At 60.2% G+C, this 13909-nt stretch overlaps 9 protein-coding genes across 9 annotated transcripts; 4 read left to right on the forward strand and 5 right to left on the reverse strand.

Annotated features, from left to right (window-relative positions):
- Positions 1 to 218: 218 nt before the first annotated feature.
- SCHCODRAFT_02540540 (uncharacterized protein) lies at positions 219 to 824 on the reverse strand. Its single transcript, XM_003038191.2, has 2 exons — positions 507 to 824; positions 219 to 457 (listed from the first exon to the last, which is right to left on the reverse strand). The coding sequence occupies exons 1-2, from the start codon at positions 787 to 789 to the stop codon at positions 324 to 326; spliced, it is 417 nt and encodes a 138-aa protein (XP_003038237.1). The 5' UTR covers positions 790 to 824; the 3' UTR covers positions 219 to 323.
- SCHCODRAFT_02731307 (uncharacterized protein) lies at positions 746 to 1560 on the forward strand. The gene is made up of 2 exons (XM_003036831.3): positions 746 to 1363; positions 1427 to 1560. Exon 1 carries the CDS (start codon positions 832 to 834, stop codon positions 1354 to 1356), a length of 525 nt encoding a protein of 174 aa, XP_003036877.1. The 5' UTR covers positions 746 to 831; the 3' UTR covers positions 1357 to 1363; positions 1427 to 1560.
- A 141-nt stretch (positions 1561 to 1701) lies between these two features.
- On the reverse strand, positions 1702 to 4108 carry SCHCODRAFT_02599410 (uncharacterized protein; the record flags this gene model as incomplete). The annotated part of the gene is made up of 5 exons (XM_050344034.1): positions 1702 to 2564; positions 2616 to 2727; positions 2768 to 3323; positions 3379 to 3555; positions 3609 to 4108. 5 exons carry the CDS (start codon positions 4106 to 4108, stop codon positions 1702 to 1704), a joined length of 2208 nt encoding a protein of 735 aa, XP_050200727.1.
- A 310-nt stretch (positions 4109 to 4418) lies between these two features.
- On the reverse strand, positions 4419 to 6135 carry SCHCODRAFT_01115348 (snare-like protein). Its single transcript, XM_003038193.2, has 7 exons — positions 6011 to 6135; positions 5783 to 5892; positions 5687 to 5732; positions 5516 to 5630; positions 5255 to 5401; positions 5047 to 5123; positions 4419 to 4805 (listed from the first exon to the last, which is right to left on the reverse strand). Exons 1-7 carry the CDS (start codon positions 6080 to 6082, stop codon positions 4728 to 4730), a joined length of 645 nt encoding a protein of 214 aa, XP_003038239.1. The 5' UTR covers positions 6083 to 6135; the 3' UTR covers positions 4419 to 4727.
- Positions 6136 to 6258: 123 nt separating this feature from the next.
- Positions 6259 to 7814, forward strand: SCHCODRAFT_02624111 (DUF962-domain-containing protein). The gene is made up of 6 exons (XM_050345221.1): positions 6259 to 6395; positions 6458 to 6534; positions 6586 to 6742; positions 6817 to 6891; positions 7018 to 7135; positions 7343 to 7814. The coding sequence occupies exons 1-6, from the start codon at positions 6357 to 6359 to the stop codon at positions 7504 to 7506; spliced, it is 630 nt and encodes a 209-aa protein (XP_050200728.1). The 5' UTR covers positions 6259 to 6356; the 3' UTR covers positions 7507 to 7814.
- Positions 7815 to 7893: 79 nt separating this feature from the next.
- On the reverse strand, positions 7894 to 8650 carry SCHCODRAFT_02498538 (dUTP diphosphatase; the record flags this gene model as incomplete). The annotated part of the gene is made up of 5 exons (XM_003038194.2): positions 7894 to 7965; positions 8034 to 8104; positions 8161 to 8262; positions 8325 to 8434; positions 8526 to 8650. 5 exons carry the CDS (start codon positions 8648 to 8650, stop codon positions 7894 to 7896), a joined length of 480 nt encoding a protein of 159 aa, XP_003038240.2.
- Positions 8651 to 8920: 270 nt separating this feature from the next.
- On the forward strand, positions 8921 to 11060 carry SCHCODRAFT_02748102 (uncharacterized protein; the record flags this gene model as incomplete). The annotated part of the gene is made up of 2 exons (XM_003036833.2): positions 8921 to 9859; positions 9911 to 11060. Exons 1-2 carry the CDS (start codon positions 9030 to 9032, stop codon positions 11058 to 11060), a joined length of 1980 nt encoding a protein of 659 aa, XP_003036879.2. The 5' UTR covers positions 8921 to 9029.
- Positions 11033 to 11902, forward strand: SCHCODRAFT_02624119 (uncharacterized protein). Its single transcript, XM_050345222.1, has 2 exons — positions 11033 to 11283; positions 11342 to 11902. Exon 2 carries the CDS (start codon positions 11358 to 11360, stop codon positions 11559 to 11561), a length of 204 nt encoding a protein of 67 aa, XP_050200729.1. The 5' UTR covers positions 11033 to 11283; positions 11342 to 11357; the 3' UTR covers positions 11562 to 11902.
- Positions 11903 to 12745: 843 nt separating this feature from the next.
- Positions 12746 to 13596, reverse strand: SCHCODRAFT_01227124 (uncharacterized protein). Its single transcript, XM_003038195.2, has 5 exons — positions 13526 to 13596; positions 13301 to 13472; positions 13069 to 13249; positions 12912 to 13009; positions 12746 to 12850 (listed from the first exon to the last, which is right to left on the reverse strand). The coding sequence occupies exons 2-5, from the start codon at positions 13421 to 13423 to the stop codon at positions 12830 to 12832; spliced, it is 423 nt and encodes a 140-aa protein (XP_003038241.1). The 5' UTR covers positions 13424 to 13472; positions 13526 to 13596; the 3' UTR covers positions 12746 to 12829.
- Between the last annotated feature and the right edge of the window lie 313 nt (positions 13597 to 13909).

The following is a 13909-nucleotide window of genomic DNA, read 5'->3' on the forward strand; positions in this document are numbered from 1 at the left end:
CCTCGCGGTTTGGTCTATCGCCTCCTCTAGGATACTCATACTCTCGCACACCAGCATAGTTCTCTTACATTACACGCACGCTATCATTATCGCACGCAGACAGTTGAACGGTGTTAACTATAGAAGTAAAGCAAGAAGTCATCCGACATGCTGAGCTTTGACTTGCGGATGCAATGCTTGAATTTCGAACATACGATCGAAGCATACGATCGAAGTGTAGATGGGGTGTATGAGGGGGACAAGCTGCATGTATTTGTTAGCATAAGGGTATAGGCAGGATGCAGCGCGCTTACCGGAAGGGCCAGTGTATGGCGCTGCATGCTCTATGCAATTGCGCGTTGAGGCCCAGATGCTTGTGCTTCCGTGTTCCCTGCCCTTGTCGGCTTTGACGGTCCCTCGGCCCAAGAATACTTCAACGTCCCCCGTATCCTTTCCTCCTTGTCGCTGACGGGCTTCCCTGAAGCCGATATGAGCCTGAATTCACTCCTCTTCAAAGCAACACGCACCCTTCCAGTACAACTTGCCCCACGCCTTCCCATGCGAGCCTCCGAGCTTGAACTGCGTGCGCGACACGACCCAGTACGAGTCCGAAATCTGCTTCTCTGACCAGCGGACCTGGTGCACGCGCCGGCCAACGCCGCCATCCGGTGTGCGCGACAGCACGCGCGGGAGCGAGGCGGGCAACGACGAGAGCGTCGGCGGGCGCTCGCTCGGCTTGGGGAGCAGCCGCTCGAGCGACTTGGCGATGTTTGCGGGGCCGGCGGCGCGGCGGGCGGCGGTGGGCAGCATCGCGGGTGACGGAGTCGGAGACGGAGGTGAGGGCGTGGAAAAATGCCCGAAGCAGTCCCGCTCGCCACATCGGAGCGCGCGGGCCGAGTTCAACACGCTTGCATGTCTGCACTCATCTCGCGTCGGGCGCTTAGCGCGGTGCGACTCTGGCGATGCGCTCGATGGAGCTCAACGAAGGCGGCGGGCGGGGTGCTGGCGAAGGTAGACCGCTATGGCATTCCCCTCGAGCCGACGTGGTCGGTGCATGAGCTGCTCTCCTCGTACCCGAAGCCGACGCTCTCAGACGCTGCCCTGCGTCGACTGCACGATCTCTCCGCTCTCTTACCACCAGAGGAGGGCACAGAGGAACACAAACGCATCAAGCATGAGCTAGAGGAACTCATACGGCTCGTCGAAGCAGTCAAGCTCGTCGACACTGCTGGAGTAGAAGTTACTCAGCGACCAGATACCTCTGCGGACGCGCCCCCAGTGTTTCTCAGCGACGAACCGTCGGGGAGGGAACTTTTGAAGCATGCAGAGAAAACGGAGGATGGCTTCTATGTCATCGATGCAAACCGCAGACGTTGACCGACATGTGCGTCTTTGCCTCAGGAATCTACTGCACCAACCATGCTGACAAGCCGAATCCTTCATTCAGTTAGCATTATGTCGTGTTTTCGAGGCTCAAGTATACATATAAATATATGGTTCCATTCCGCAACTTGCGTGCAATACTGTAGCTAATCTGATACAGACGTGTGAGGGGTTCAAGAAGAACGAGATACAGAACATATTGAGGCCGTACATAATAATGACTGGCAGACTTCTCTGCTGCTAAGTCACATAGATCTTCTCTCCTCTCAAAGGTATCAAGGCGTTAATCGTCTTCAGTCTCTCCAAAATCCACTCGCGAGTCGCGAGACCGGTATTCACCTAGTAGCCACGGTGGTACGGGCTCGCCATGCCAGCGGGCGTCATCGGCGGAGCCTGCGCAACAGCACCAGCACCACCCGGACCACCCGACGGCAGGCAAATAATCTGGATGGAGTACACCTTGTGCATCTCGCGCTCCTTCCGCCTCGCGCGCTTCTCCCTCCGGCGGCGCCTGCGCTCCTCCTTCCCGGCCTGGCGTCCGTACAGGCCATCCGCGTTGCGGCCATAGTTTCCGTCCGCGCCGCGCCCGTAGGCTCCTCCTCCGCCGTAAGCGCCGCCGTATGCGCCGGTCAGCGAGTTCTCGTCGTCGAGGTCGCTCTCCGTCGTGTCGGATTCCTCCGTATCCGAGAAGCGGCCGTCCTGCAGCACGCCGTCCATCATCCCCGATGCCGGGCCTGAACGACGCTCGCGGCCCTTGTAAAGCACGACCTCCACCCCGCGCGCCATGTAGAAGTTCTGGTTCCACGCATCCAGCATATGCGACACGAGCGACGAGCGCTTCTGCTTGCGCCCATCCTGCGCAATGGGCAGCACCCCCGCCCACGCCCTCGCGATGTCCGCCATCATCCGCGTCCAGTCCTCGTGCGACACGTCGTGCGGGCCCAGTACGAGCGGCATCGGCGGGATATCGCGCACGATGTCCGTCATCTGCGCGATGTACATCGGGCTCGCGAACGGCGTGTACGGCATCGCCGCGTTCGGTGGGCGGCTGAAGCTCTCGGGCGGCGCGAGCTGGCCCGTCTCGGGGAGGATGGGCGGGCCGCCGGCGAGGGCGAGATTGCCGCCCATGTTCGGGGAGGCGCCGCCGCCAACGCCGGCGGAGGGGAAGGTTACGGGACCGCCGTAGGCGGAGCTGGTCGTGCCTGCGTAGGGGTCAGAGAAGGGGCCTGCTGTGGAGGAGGGCATTAGCATACCGGGAAGGGGTGTGTGCGAGGGCGGTGCGGGAGTGGTGGCACGCGAGCGCGCAGTTGGGTACGGCTGGCCTGGAGGGATAGGCTGACCTTCCATGATGTGGCCCTGATAATTCTGGTTAGCAACAGAGATCTCTCGCCAGAAGACAACCTACCTTTGGATATACCTGACCAGTGTAGCCAGGCGTAGTAGGGCGAGTAGAGTAACCTCCAGCATCAGGAGCACCATAAGCACTACGGCGGCGCGACTGACGCGTGTTGTAATCCACACCACGGTCGAGGTCAAGGTCTGCCATATGCGACGCAAGCTGCTCGCCCGTGCTGTACTTGCGCTCGCGAGTGTACCCACCAGCCGCACTGCCGGCGTAGCCCCCAGCAGCGCTCCCAGCGTACCCTCCCGCAGTGCCTGCAGTGCTCCCCGCATATCCACCAGCATTACTGCCCACATACGGCGATGCCGGCGGCGCATAAGGACTCGTGCCACCGGGCATGCCCTGCGCACCGTACGTCTGAGTGGCGGCATACGGGGACGCGGCAGGCCCGACGAAGCTCTTTCGGCGCGAGCGAGCTGCATTGTCACGGTCCCGCGCCCTCTCAAGCTCGAAGTCGTCGCCTCTCACCGAGGAGCGCTCCCGCACGCGCGACTTCTCCCTCACGCGGTGTGACGCCTCGCGCTCCTCGCGACGGCGGCGGCGGTCCTCATCGCGCTGCCTGCATCGACGTCAGCCATCCGAACAAATACCGCCAAATACTGCATGCTACGCACCACTCCTTCACCGAGCGCTCCTCCTCAGCGTTCAGGCGGCCCGTGCGCGTCCAGGAGGACATAAAGTCGTCATTCGCCGGCTGCGCGCCACTCGGCAGGACGGACGTCGCCTCCGCAGGCACCCACTGGATGCCCGACACGATGCCCGTCGACGTCTTGTACGACGCGGGGACGGCTCTGCACGCGCGCGATCAGCATCGATCGCCAGTCCCCCTTCCCTCGCCACTCACTTGAACGGATGGTACACGAGGCGCCCATCGGGCCCCGTGGATGTGGTATACGTGATCGAGCCGGGCTGGATGGATGCCTGGCCCTGCGTCTGCGGCTGTGGCGCGCCCATGCCGCCCATGCCGGGGTCGCCATAGGGCGTCGTGGGCCCTGGGGTGTGCGGCAGCATCGAGGGCTGCGCGTAGGGCGAGGCCGCGCGCGCGCCGTACGCGGGCGTCGATGTTGCGTAGGGGGATGCGGCTGGCTGGCCGTAGGGCGAGGGCGCGGTGGGTGCGAACGGCGAGGTCGCGGGCTGCGCATACGGCGTCGTCGGGCCCTGCCCGTACGGCGCTGCCGCGTACCCCGAGGCCGCCGCAGGCTGCCCGTACACAGACCCCGCCTGCTGCCCGCCATAGGGAATGCTCGCCGGCTGCGCGTACGGCGACGCGGGAGGATGTGCCCCGTACGGATTCGGGGACGCTGAGCGCCCGTACGGCGACGCGGCGCGGTAGATGCTGGACATGGTGTTGATTCGAGTCTTCCCCCGCTACTTTTTGTGCTGGAAAACCGCTGTGCAAGGCGCTAGGTGGCCGCGATGACGGGCGATGGTGAGTGGCGTAGCAGCTGATAGGGTCTGAAGAAGTAGAGGACTGCCTCGAGGCGGATTGGGGCATCGATTCCATCAGCAGACCATGATAAGGCGTGGCGTGCCCAGGTATCGCCTAGGGTCCTGCCCATGCTGGGCGACGACAAAGCACGACCATAAGTAGCGAGGACGCGCAGGGGAAACGCGATTGAAGAAAGGGTCTGAAGCAAGGGATGAAGGACCCGTTGACGAACGCTCCTCGGCCCAGATGAAATATCCATCCTCTCGACGTCAGTGTGACCATTATACAAGTCCATGAAAAGCAGGTATATATGCCGAATGATTGAGAGAAAAGTGGACTAGAATATGGACCATGTACAGCGCACCCAATGTAGCCGGACGTGCACCCAACGTCGACAGGGCACTCGCGGGCCCGAGAGTACCAACCTCCCCGATGCTCTAGCGTAGCGTCCACGTACCCTTCGCCGCAGCGCACTCGCCACCTTACCCCACCGTGAGGCCTGCGCTCGCCTAACAATACTTACACGCTGCCCCCCTAAAAGAACTTCCACCACATGAGAATGATGAGGATAAGCCCGACCGCACCTAATGGTGCGTACTGCCGAATCATGGCCTGCAAAAAGGTGGTCAGACATTTGGGTATAGGTGGTCAGGGTTTATTGTGGGGAGGCGCGGAGCGGTGGGACAAGCCAGTAGAGCGGGAGGGCGCCGCAGCCCAAACACGACAGATGTATATGGGCGTGTCATTCGGGGTCTTCATCCCGTAGCGAGCTGCGAATTTTGGGTCGTGTACGAGGTAGCCGTTGACAAAAGCGCAGGACAAGTACGAGAGGACGTAAAGAAAATAGACACACATTTATGTTGATTTGCCGTGCGGCCTTGCGGTACTTTTCGGATTCGGACCGCAATGAAGTTGATAAGTGGGACATCCCTGCAATTGAAGTTAGTCCATCCCAGGTTCACTGGCGAAACGAGAAGGTTAAGGCGTCATGATGCGCTAGACGCGTCGCTTGGTGCAAGCAGTGATGAAGGGGGAGAGCATAATGTAGGTGAGGGACTCACGATCCAAAGAGTCTCCTCGCCAAAGCAGCTCCTCCATGTTCTTCGTCATGATGCGCGTCACGTCTTGCAAGTCGTCGTTCAGGCGGTCGAGGCCGGACGATGTCCGGGTGTCGCGGTATAGGCGAGCAGTCTTTGACATGAAGGTGTCTGCCAGAGGGGGTGAAAGGGAAGCATGTCAAGGTTGGTGGTGAGCAGGCAAATGGAAGGGGAAGGAGGAAAAGGTCAGCCACTAGGGAGATTACTGGAGAATACACAACGTACCAAAGCCCACGAATGCATATGGCTTGCGTACAGTATCCACCTTCGGTCCATACGTTGTCGAGAACTCCTTCGACAACTCATCGAGGTAGGAGAAGGCAAGCTTTCGAGGGTAGGACTATCCAAAGCGCGTGAGTCTCACAGGAACCATTCCTAGTTTGAAGCAGGACCTACCTTGTCCGCAATGGTAAGGTAGACGACGTTGTCTGAGATGAGATAGCTATAGCATGGTTATTTGGATGTAGGGGGACGGGATTGAGCGCGACGCACTGGAGCGTATACTGCCCACTCTCGATCGAGCAGCGAGGCTCGGCGTTGGGGGTTATGCGCCGGAAGATGAGCTTTGCTTGTTGCTTATGCTCTTGCAGAGCTTGCTCCGTCTGGGGAGCACGTCAGAACATGTCCTGTTGTTGGAACAGGGCGGCGGCCAGAACGGGTGTGCACGAAGGGAGGGGAAGTACGCGCTCAACAACATGTCGTAAAGAGAATAGTACACACCTGCTCATCGTCCACAGAAGCAGCGAGGGGGAGCGCGTCAGACGCGCGCACAATTGTTGTTGACCTGACCATGGTGTATCAATCCCTCCAGCAGCAAGCAGATGATGTCCAGTGGCAGACTCGAGCAGACGCGAAGCGCTAGCCGCACGTGCGCGCTTCCACGTCGGTTATGTGGCGTATGTCGCCGCCGGTGACGTCGGCAGCGGCGGACCCCATGACCCCGGCGTCCCGCACGTCGCACGCGTCCCCCGGGCCCGGAGGGCGAACCAGTAGCCGGCGGTCCATTGCATTCGAGAACCAGCACCTGTTCCCATCCCCCACCACCTTTCCTCATTCCCCGCCAGCCATGTCGACCAAGGCCTCGCTGTTCGACGTCAAGGCGCAGGTGCGTACGACGACGCCACCGACGCTCGCCACCCCCTGATCGGCGCTCAACCGCGTCCCCAGCTCACCTTCTACGGCGCGTACCACTCGAATAAGGTCAATGTGGGCATACACATGATATTTGTGCCCACGATTATGTGGTGAGTGTGGTGGGGAGGTCTATAGCGCTGATCAAGGACTAACGAGCGCAGGACGGCATTCGTGATGACCTCGTCCCTCCCGACGCCGTCGTTCTTCCCGGATTTCCATTATAAGATTAACGACTATCTTGCACTCTCTTCCTCTTGGCCAACGGTGTACGCTATCGTGGTTGCCGCGTACTACTTCGCCCTCGATCCCGTTGCAGCAGTGAGTACAGTAATTCCTAGAGTGCTTCCCATGCCTGCGCATTCACCTACCAGCTCGACTGACACCCTCTCTAGTTCCTCTACCTCCCTCAGATGGCCCTATCTCTGCTCTCCGCAACCCGCTTCGCCGAAACCTCTGGCACCTTCGCTGTAAGTCCCTCCGTACCATTCCCTGATTGCGTACCGCCTCTCTTCATCTCCGGATCTCCCTTCAGCCTAGTCATCCCTGTGCTCCTGCCCTATCTAATGACCTTCCTTACCTAACATCTCCCCTAGGGCCTTGACCACTTCCAACTCGCTCTCGCGCTGCACGTTACGTCTTGGCTATTCCAGTTCGCCGGCCACGGCCTTGCCGAGGGCCGTGCGCCTGCACTTCTGGACAACCTTCTCGGAGGTGAGTTGGCCGGCTATCGTTGTCGCGTGCTTTCAATTCTTCTTCGGTCTATGCATCTATCTCGCCTTCCTACATTCCATCCCCTACCCTCCCTCCCCATCTTCCCCCTCCCTCTCTTCTCCTACCCTTGCCTCTCTTCTCCTACCCTTTCCTCTCCATCCCCCCTCCCTCCCCATCCACCCCACGTCAACTAACCCCCATCCCCAGCCATCGTCCTCGCCCCGTTCTTCGTCCACATCGAGGAGCTCTTCGTGCTCGGCTACCGCCCGCAGCTGCACAAGGAGCTCAACAACGCGATCGGCGTCGAGATCACGCGCATCCGCAAGGCGCAGGGTGAGGCGCGGCGTGCGAAGGAGAAGAAGGCGCAGTAGGGGGAGGGTAGGCGCAGGAGGGGAAGAGGGGGGAGGGGTAGATGGATCGCAAGATTGAAGTGAAGATGATGGCGGTGAAGACGAACACTGGATTGAAGGTCCCGACTATGGAGAATGGCTCGCCTAACGCGGGTGCAACGAATCAGGATAGTTGCAAAGGACTGCTAATTGAGCGTGAATACTGTACACGAATACTTGCCTGTATGAACTATCGGATGTTATGACCTCTGTTTTCCGTGTTACTTAGTGATATGGCTTGACCCGAATGACAGACGCGTGCTTCCGGCTTCGAACGAGGTGCAAGAGCAGTCTTTGGTCGACAGATTCAAGACACATGCAACAATACATATAGCGGCACAAGAAAAAATCATTGACAGCACTGACAGTCTATGCAGCGAGGCCAGTATGTCCTCCGGTAGAGCCAAATCCGCCAGCACCGCGGAGCGTCTCGTCGAGATCCTGCATGTCATATGAGCGCCGTCGAACAAGGATCTATAATGGGGAATGGAAAGGAAGGAAACACCCACCTGGACCTCCATCACGTCCGGATTCACGATCCTCTCGAGGATGAGCTGCGCTATCCGGTCGCCGACTTCAACTGTTGAGCATCATCAGCTTGGTGGTTGGAATCTATCAGAGAGCGTATGCACGCACTGTTGAAGTTCTGGTCCGAGTAGTTGAACAGCAGCACGAACACCTTGCCGCGGTAGTCCGCGTCGATGACGCCCGCACCGGTGTCGATCATGAATTTCGAGGCTGGGAGGGAGGGTGCAGGTCAGGTTCGAGAAGTTGGTGAAGTATCCAGGACAGTCACTCACCCAACCCACTTCTCGGCGCGACGCGCCCATAGGTGCCCGCGGGGACCGCGACAGAAATCCCCGTGTCGACGAGGGCCTTCCCGTGCGCGGGCACAACGGTCTTCTCAGCGCTGGGTGTCTTGCATCAGCTTGCTATCCTATTTCCCCCAACCTTCCTAGTGCTGGATCCCCGCGCACCAGGCGTATGAAAACGCTGCGTACCTATACATATCGTACCCCGCCGCAAGGGGCGAGCCACGCGTCGGGAGACGCGCCTTGTCTGAGTGGCGCTTGATGAGGAGGTTCGCGATGGGCGCGAGAGTCGGCGCGTCGGCGGAATCAGACATGCGGCGCTTTTTGGAGGGGGAGGGAGTAGAGGCGGTGGCGGGGGTGTTGGTGTTCACGGTGAGGGTGTCGTTGGTCATCAGTCAAAGGTGAGCAGGCAGATGGGGGTGGGGATGTCGAGGGAGGACGAGTGCTTCGAGGTGAGGGGAAGAGTGAAGAAGACACAACGCGTTCGACGCGTCTTTTGTTGGCAGCAGCAAACAGGCGTAATTATGCACGCGCGTGTCACGGTGGTGTGACGCGACGCGTCGAGCGGGCCTTTCAGTGGTCCCGTCACTTGATGGCCACAGCGTCAGAGCTTGAATAGAACCTGGCGCTCGTCCTTCTCTTTCTCTCACTCACCATCCACTGAACAACTTCTCTCTGACCTCGACCTCCGCGATGGGCGTCGACCGCCCGATCACGGAGTTCTTCAAGCCGCTCAAGGAGAACAAACGCGGGCGCAAACGGCGGCGAGAGCAAGAGGAGACGGACGAGTCGCCCGGCGCGAAGGCACGCAAGGCTGGGTCCAGCAAGGCCTCACCCTCCGTTCTCCGAAGCACTGTCACCGCGAACAAAGGCAAAAGCGCGGCCCCTGTGGACGCGAACCGAGTCGATGAATCAGCGGAGGCGAACGGCCGGGAAGTAGGGCCCTCATCGTCCATCTCGCCTCCGAATATCGGTCTTGAAAGAAGCAGCTCGAAGCCGCTACTGTTGGACGCAGGCACGGCGCTCAGCACGCCCATCGGATCGAGGATCAGCGCCCTCACTTTGCATACGCCACCGCTCACCGGCCACCCGCCCGAGAAGCGGCAGACCGCGGGTGATGCTCATGTAGCAGCATTCGTCAAGAAGCCCCCGGACCGCCATGCTCTGCCCACTCCCGTCACCCTCCCCCGTCGACGCACCTCGCGCGAGTTGCCTCCTCCGGGGCCCGAGTCCTCGCAGGATCCTCCGAGCAGTCCTGCCTTCAAGTTTCCCTTCAGAACTTCCGAGGAGATCGTACCTTCTTCGCAACCTACACAGGACTGGCTACGATCTCCGCGCAAGCCAGCTTCTTACGACCAAGGAGACGACACCGTCTTCAAGGTCCCGCGCACGCCTGTATCACGACGGCGCTGGGACGACGAGGTGCCTTTGTCACAGTCCCCAGTGGCTTTGGACTCCGACGAATGCGTGGGCACGTCACAGTCCCAGGAGCGCTTCCCGCTCTTGGGGTGGAGGTCGCGCAGGTGTGTGTACTCTGATCCTCAATATGTTTGCCGTCGCTCACCTATATACAGCACATCCCCGGTCAAATCACGGTCGCCTGTCAAGCCTGTATCCCGGCACGAAGTTGCCTCGAGCGTCGCAGACGAAGACACCTCATACCAGCGCATGCTCGGCGGCTCGCAACCTCTCTCATCCCCACAACAGCAGCTCCTCTCGTCCCCGCACCGGCAGCTCCCCTCCTCCCCTCCCGGCTCGCCGGCGTCTCGCCCTCTCTCGCAATACACGGAGACCGAGCCTGGCTCGTACGACTATCTGTGGAACCTGAGATCTGTAGAGGGCCAGCCCGCGGAGGAAGACTCCTCCCGATCGTCCAAGGACGACGCCTCTTCCCAATCGTCCTCACAGACGATTCCGGGGACCTACGAAGATCGCGACAAGTGGCCGAAACCGCTGCCGTCGAAGGTGAGGCGTCGGGGGAAGACGTCGAGGACGGAGCTTCGGGTGCAGACGTCGTCGGAGACGCAGCCCAGCGCTTCGTCTTTGAAGATGAAGCTGAGCGCTACACCGGCGGTGACCCAGTCAAGCGCTACGTGGGCGGAGACCCAGCCAAGCGCCCCGCCGTCGGAGACCCAGTCCAGCGCTACTCCTCCGGAGACTCAGTCGAGCGCCCCGCCCTCGGGGACGCAGCCAAGCGCTATGCCCTCGGAGACCCCGTCGTCGTCGCCTCAGTTAAGCCCAACGCAGCCGATGACGTGCGATCTTTGGACGGCCGAGGATTTTGCGCACCTCAGGAAGGATGTTGCGCGCGATCGAGGGAAGAATGTCGCGCGCGGTGAAGGGAAGATTGTCGCGCGCGGTAAAGGGAAGAATGTCGCGCGCGATAGAGGGAATGAGGACGATGCTCACGGCTCGCGGGATGGCGGTGGTGAAGCGCACGACGAGGAGCATGAAGCGCACGACGAGGAGCATGAAGCGCACGACGAGGAGCATGAAGCGCACGACGAGGAGCATGAAGCGCACGACAAAGAGTCTGAAGTGCACGACGAAGAGGCGTCGCAGGCCGAGGTCAACGACTCGCAGGCGCAGGTCAACGACTCGCAGGCGCAGTTCGACGATTCGCAGGCAGGCCTCGACGACTCATTTGGCTCAGACTTTTCTCTGGGATTGTACGCTGGCGAAGGCAGCTTCCCAGACGACTTCCCTGAGTCGCTGAAGCTGTGAGGATGAGGGGAAGGTGGCTGCTTCTTCGTCTGCGTGGTCCTTCTCGCCGTGCGATCTTTGGACTGCCATTGTGCAGTGGGTGGTGCAAGTCGCGCGGTGGAGTGACAGCAAGAATCGAATTGTGTTTAGCGCCCACCCCTCCTTTGGCGGGCCCCCCGCGCACGGTCTCCCCGTCAAGGGGCCCGTGCGCGGGGGGCGTGGGGGTCTATCTACGAGTGCTACTGTGCGTCTACGATCCCCCCTACCAGCATGATGCTGCCGACCAGCATGACCTCCCCCAGCATGACCTCCCCCAGCATGACCTCCCCCAGCATGACCCCTCCCTTCAACAGCACGACTTCGACGAGCAGCAATACGACCCCAACGAGCGAGAATGGGGGGAGGGATAGAGACGGTAAGGGCTCGCTCACCTTCCCCTCGCTTATATACCCGCTGCCGCGCGATAAGCGAGCCGAGTACCGCAGCCTGCGACACCTTGGCACCCCTCCCCTAGTACGCTAGGTGTCAGTTTGTTCGCGTCCGACGAGACCGAGGGGTAGGTGGCAACTTGGCGACGGCCATCTCCCTCTCCGTGCTGAGAAGGGGCTTTGCACCGCTTGTCATGGTGATTCAGATGAGGGGATGTGGTGGGGAGGGGGCCCACCGACTCGCCCTTCCCCTCGCCCCTCAGCTCGTGTAGACACCCCTTCACGCTATCCATGCCCCCCGACGAGTGCGGCAGTTGCGCCTTCCGCTCACGAAAATGTCCGCGAACCTTCGCAGGCCCCGAACAAGGGCTAGATAGTACCTCGTCAACGTCCCCGATGTAGTACGATACGCGGAATAGAAGTTTTTTTCGTCCCACCAGCCGCGGGCTTACCATCCCTTCGACCAACGACGACATGGCACAAGGGCACAAGAGAAACGGAGGCTTGTTGTTTTCAGCAGAAACGAGAATGTGGCTGTAAACTTCATTGCATCGCGTACGTAGTACAAGCTATACTGACGACGCTGCAAACTACAGAGTGCTGACCCCACCCCCTTCAAAGTAGGTCAGGGGCCCGTCTCCCTCAAGTCCAGGTGTTGAACAAAATACAACGAGGCCACCATCAACAATATAAAAGCGAAGAGGGAGGGGGAGGGGGGATAAGGTCTATAGAAGGGGAGCAACGTGCACATCGAGCACGACATTACCCCGCTCGGCGGACGAAGATCCATATACCCATCGCCTAAGCAGTCTCCCAGAGAGTCGGAGGGGGGCCGTAGGGGATCGCGCGCGAACGATAATTACTCGAAGCGACGCCCGTGGAGTGTTGAAAGCCTGCAGCAAACGTCAGGGAAGGCGGACGATAAAGTCGAACCACTCACGTGATCTCGGCACCGAGAGCTCGCGAGATGTTGAAGTTGGTGGAGACGAGGATGGATGGGGTGGCGAGGGCTTGGGAATGCTTGAAAAGCCGGTAACGTCTGCCACGCTCGAAGGGAAGGAGCTGGAAAAAGGTTAGCAAAGGTGAATCGAGTTGAGTGCGCAGGGCTTACCCTCGCTCGGCGGACGGCGATACGTTGCCTCATCGCCTACAGAGGTGGCGAGGGGTCTGCGCACATGCATGTGATGAGGGGAGCAAAGTAAGCGGCGGACTGGCGATCTCGCCGAGGTCTAGATGAGGGTTAGCGAGGGGCACAGAACGTGAGTGGGAGGCACTTACCCTCGCTCGCGGGATGTCGATACGTTGCTTCAGAGCCGGATCGCGTGGAGACTCCACGGTTGGGCAGAAGATGTTGAGACGAAGCTAGGGAGGAGGTAGAGGCGTCTGGGGAAGAGGCGCATTAGCGAACTTCAGGATGGGAAGGATGAAATAACTGACAACTCACCGTGACTTGATCGCTCGCGAGACGGCGGATCATCGTGTCAAGGGGGGTGGACTGCCCTTCGAGTCGCTTGAGCGTCGTTTGATATGATCGAGACAGGGCTAGGGAAGCGAAGGCGTCAGAAAAGAGATGCAGACGCACAGATACGCGGTAGATTCACAGGACGAATGTCGGCCAGTCACGCATGCGAGGTGGGGAAGATAAGACGAGCTAGGCGGCGCTGCGCGCCGCCCCTCCCACCCGCACAAGTCGCGGACACCAACGAGAACTTTGGGCGCGGACCTCGGTCTAGTTGACGTCGAATTGCAGATTTTCTGATTTTGGAAGGGGCCAGAGGATTGCTAGAAAAACGTCAGGAATGCACGGCTGGGCAAGCAAAGTTATCGACGCACCTGTTCCTGGAAGCCAAGCAGCGCTCCGCGCTGCTGGTCGCGTAGATCCTCCACCTCCAGTACGTGTACAAGGGCCAGTGCCGCGGCTGTCAGCGAGAAACCCCAGCGCGGACCTCGGCGCATTTGGCGTCAATCTGCGGTTTTCTCGTTGATGGGAGCCCGTGGAAACAGTCTGAAAAAACGCGTCAGAAACCCGCTCGAAAGGAGGTGTAGTTGAGAACGCACTTGGCACCTGGGAGCATAGCGGCGCTGCGCGCCGCTCGCAACGTTCGTTCCGCCCCTCCCTCTTTTGAAGAAACCGAATCGCGGCGGTCAACGAGGGGCACCGGCGCGGACCTCGGCACATTTGACGTCGACTTTGCATTTCGCGGCCTTCGAAAGCGGTCAGAAAATGTCGAGAAAAGCAACATGGACGCTGACCTGCAGGGCCCACGACCATGTCGAGGGTGCGATGCGGAGGCCGGCCTAGTTGATGGGCACGCGCAATGAGCGCGTCGAGGAGAGACTACAATAGACTGTCAGCATCCGAGAGAAGAGAAGATAGAGAGCTGGGCCGATCTTACCGAGACCTTGAATGTTGGATGCTCGGCAAGGCAACGGTGGGAGCTG

Source organism: Schizophyllum commune, assembly GCF_000143185.2.
Source record: "Schizophyllum commune H4-8 unplaced genomic scaffold SCHCOscaffold_5, whole genome shotgun sequence".
Taxonomy (NCBI): Eukaryota; Fungi; Basidiomycota; class Agaricomycetes; order Agaricales; family Schizophyllaceae; genus Schizophyllum; species Schizophyllum commune.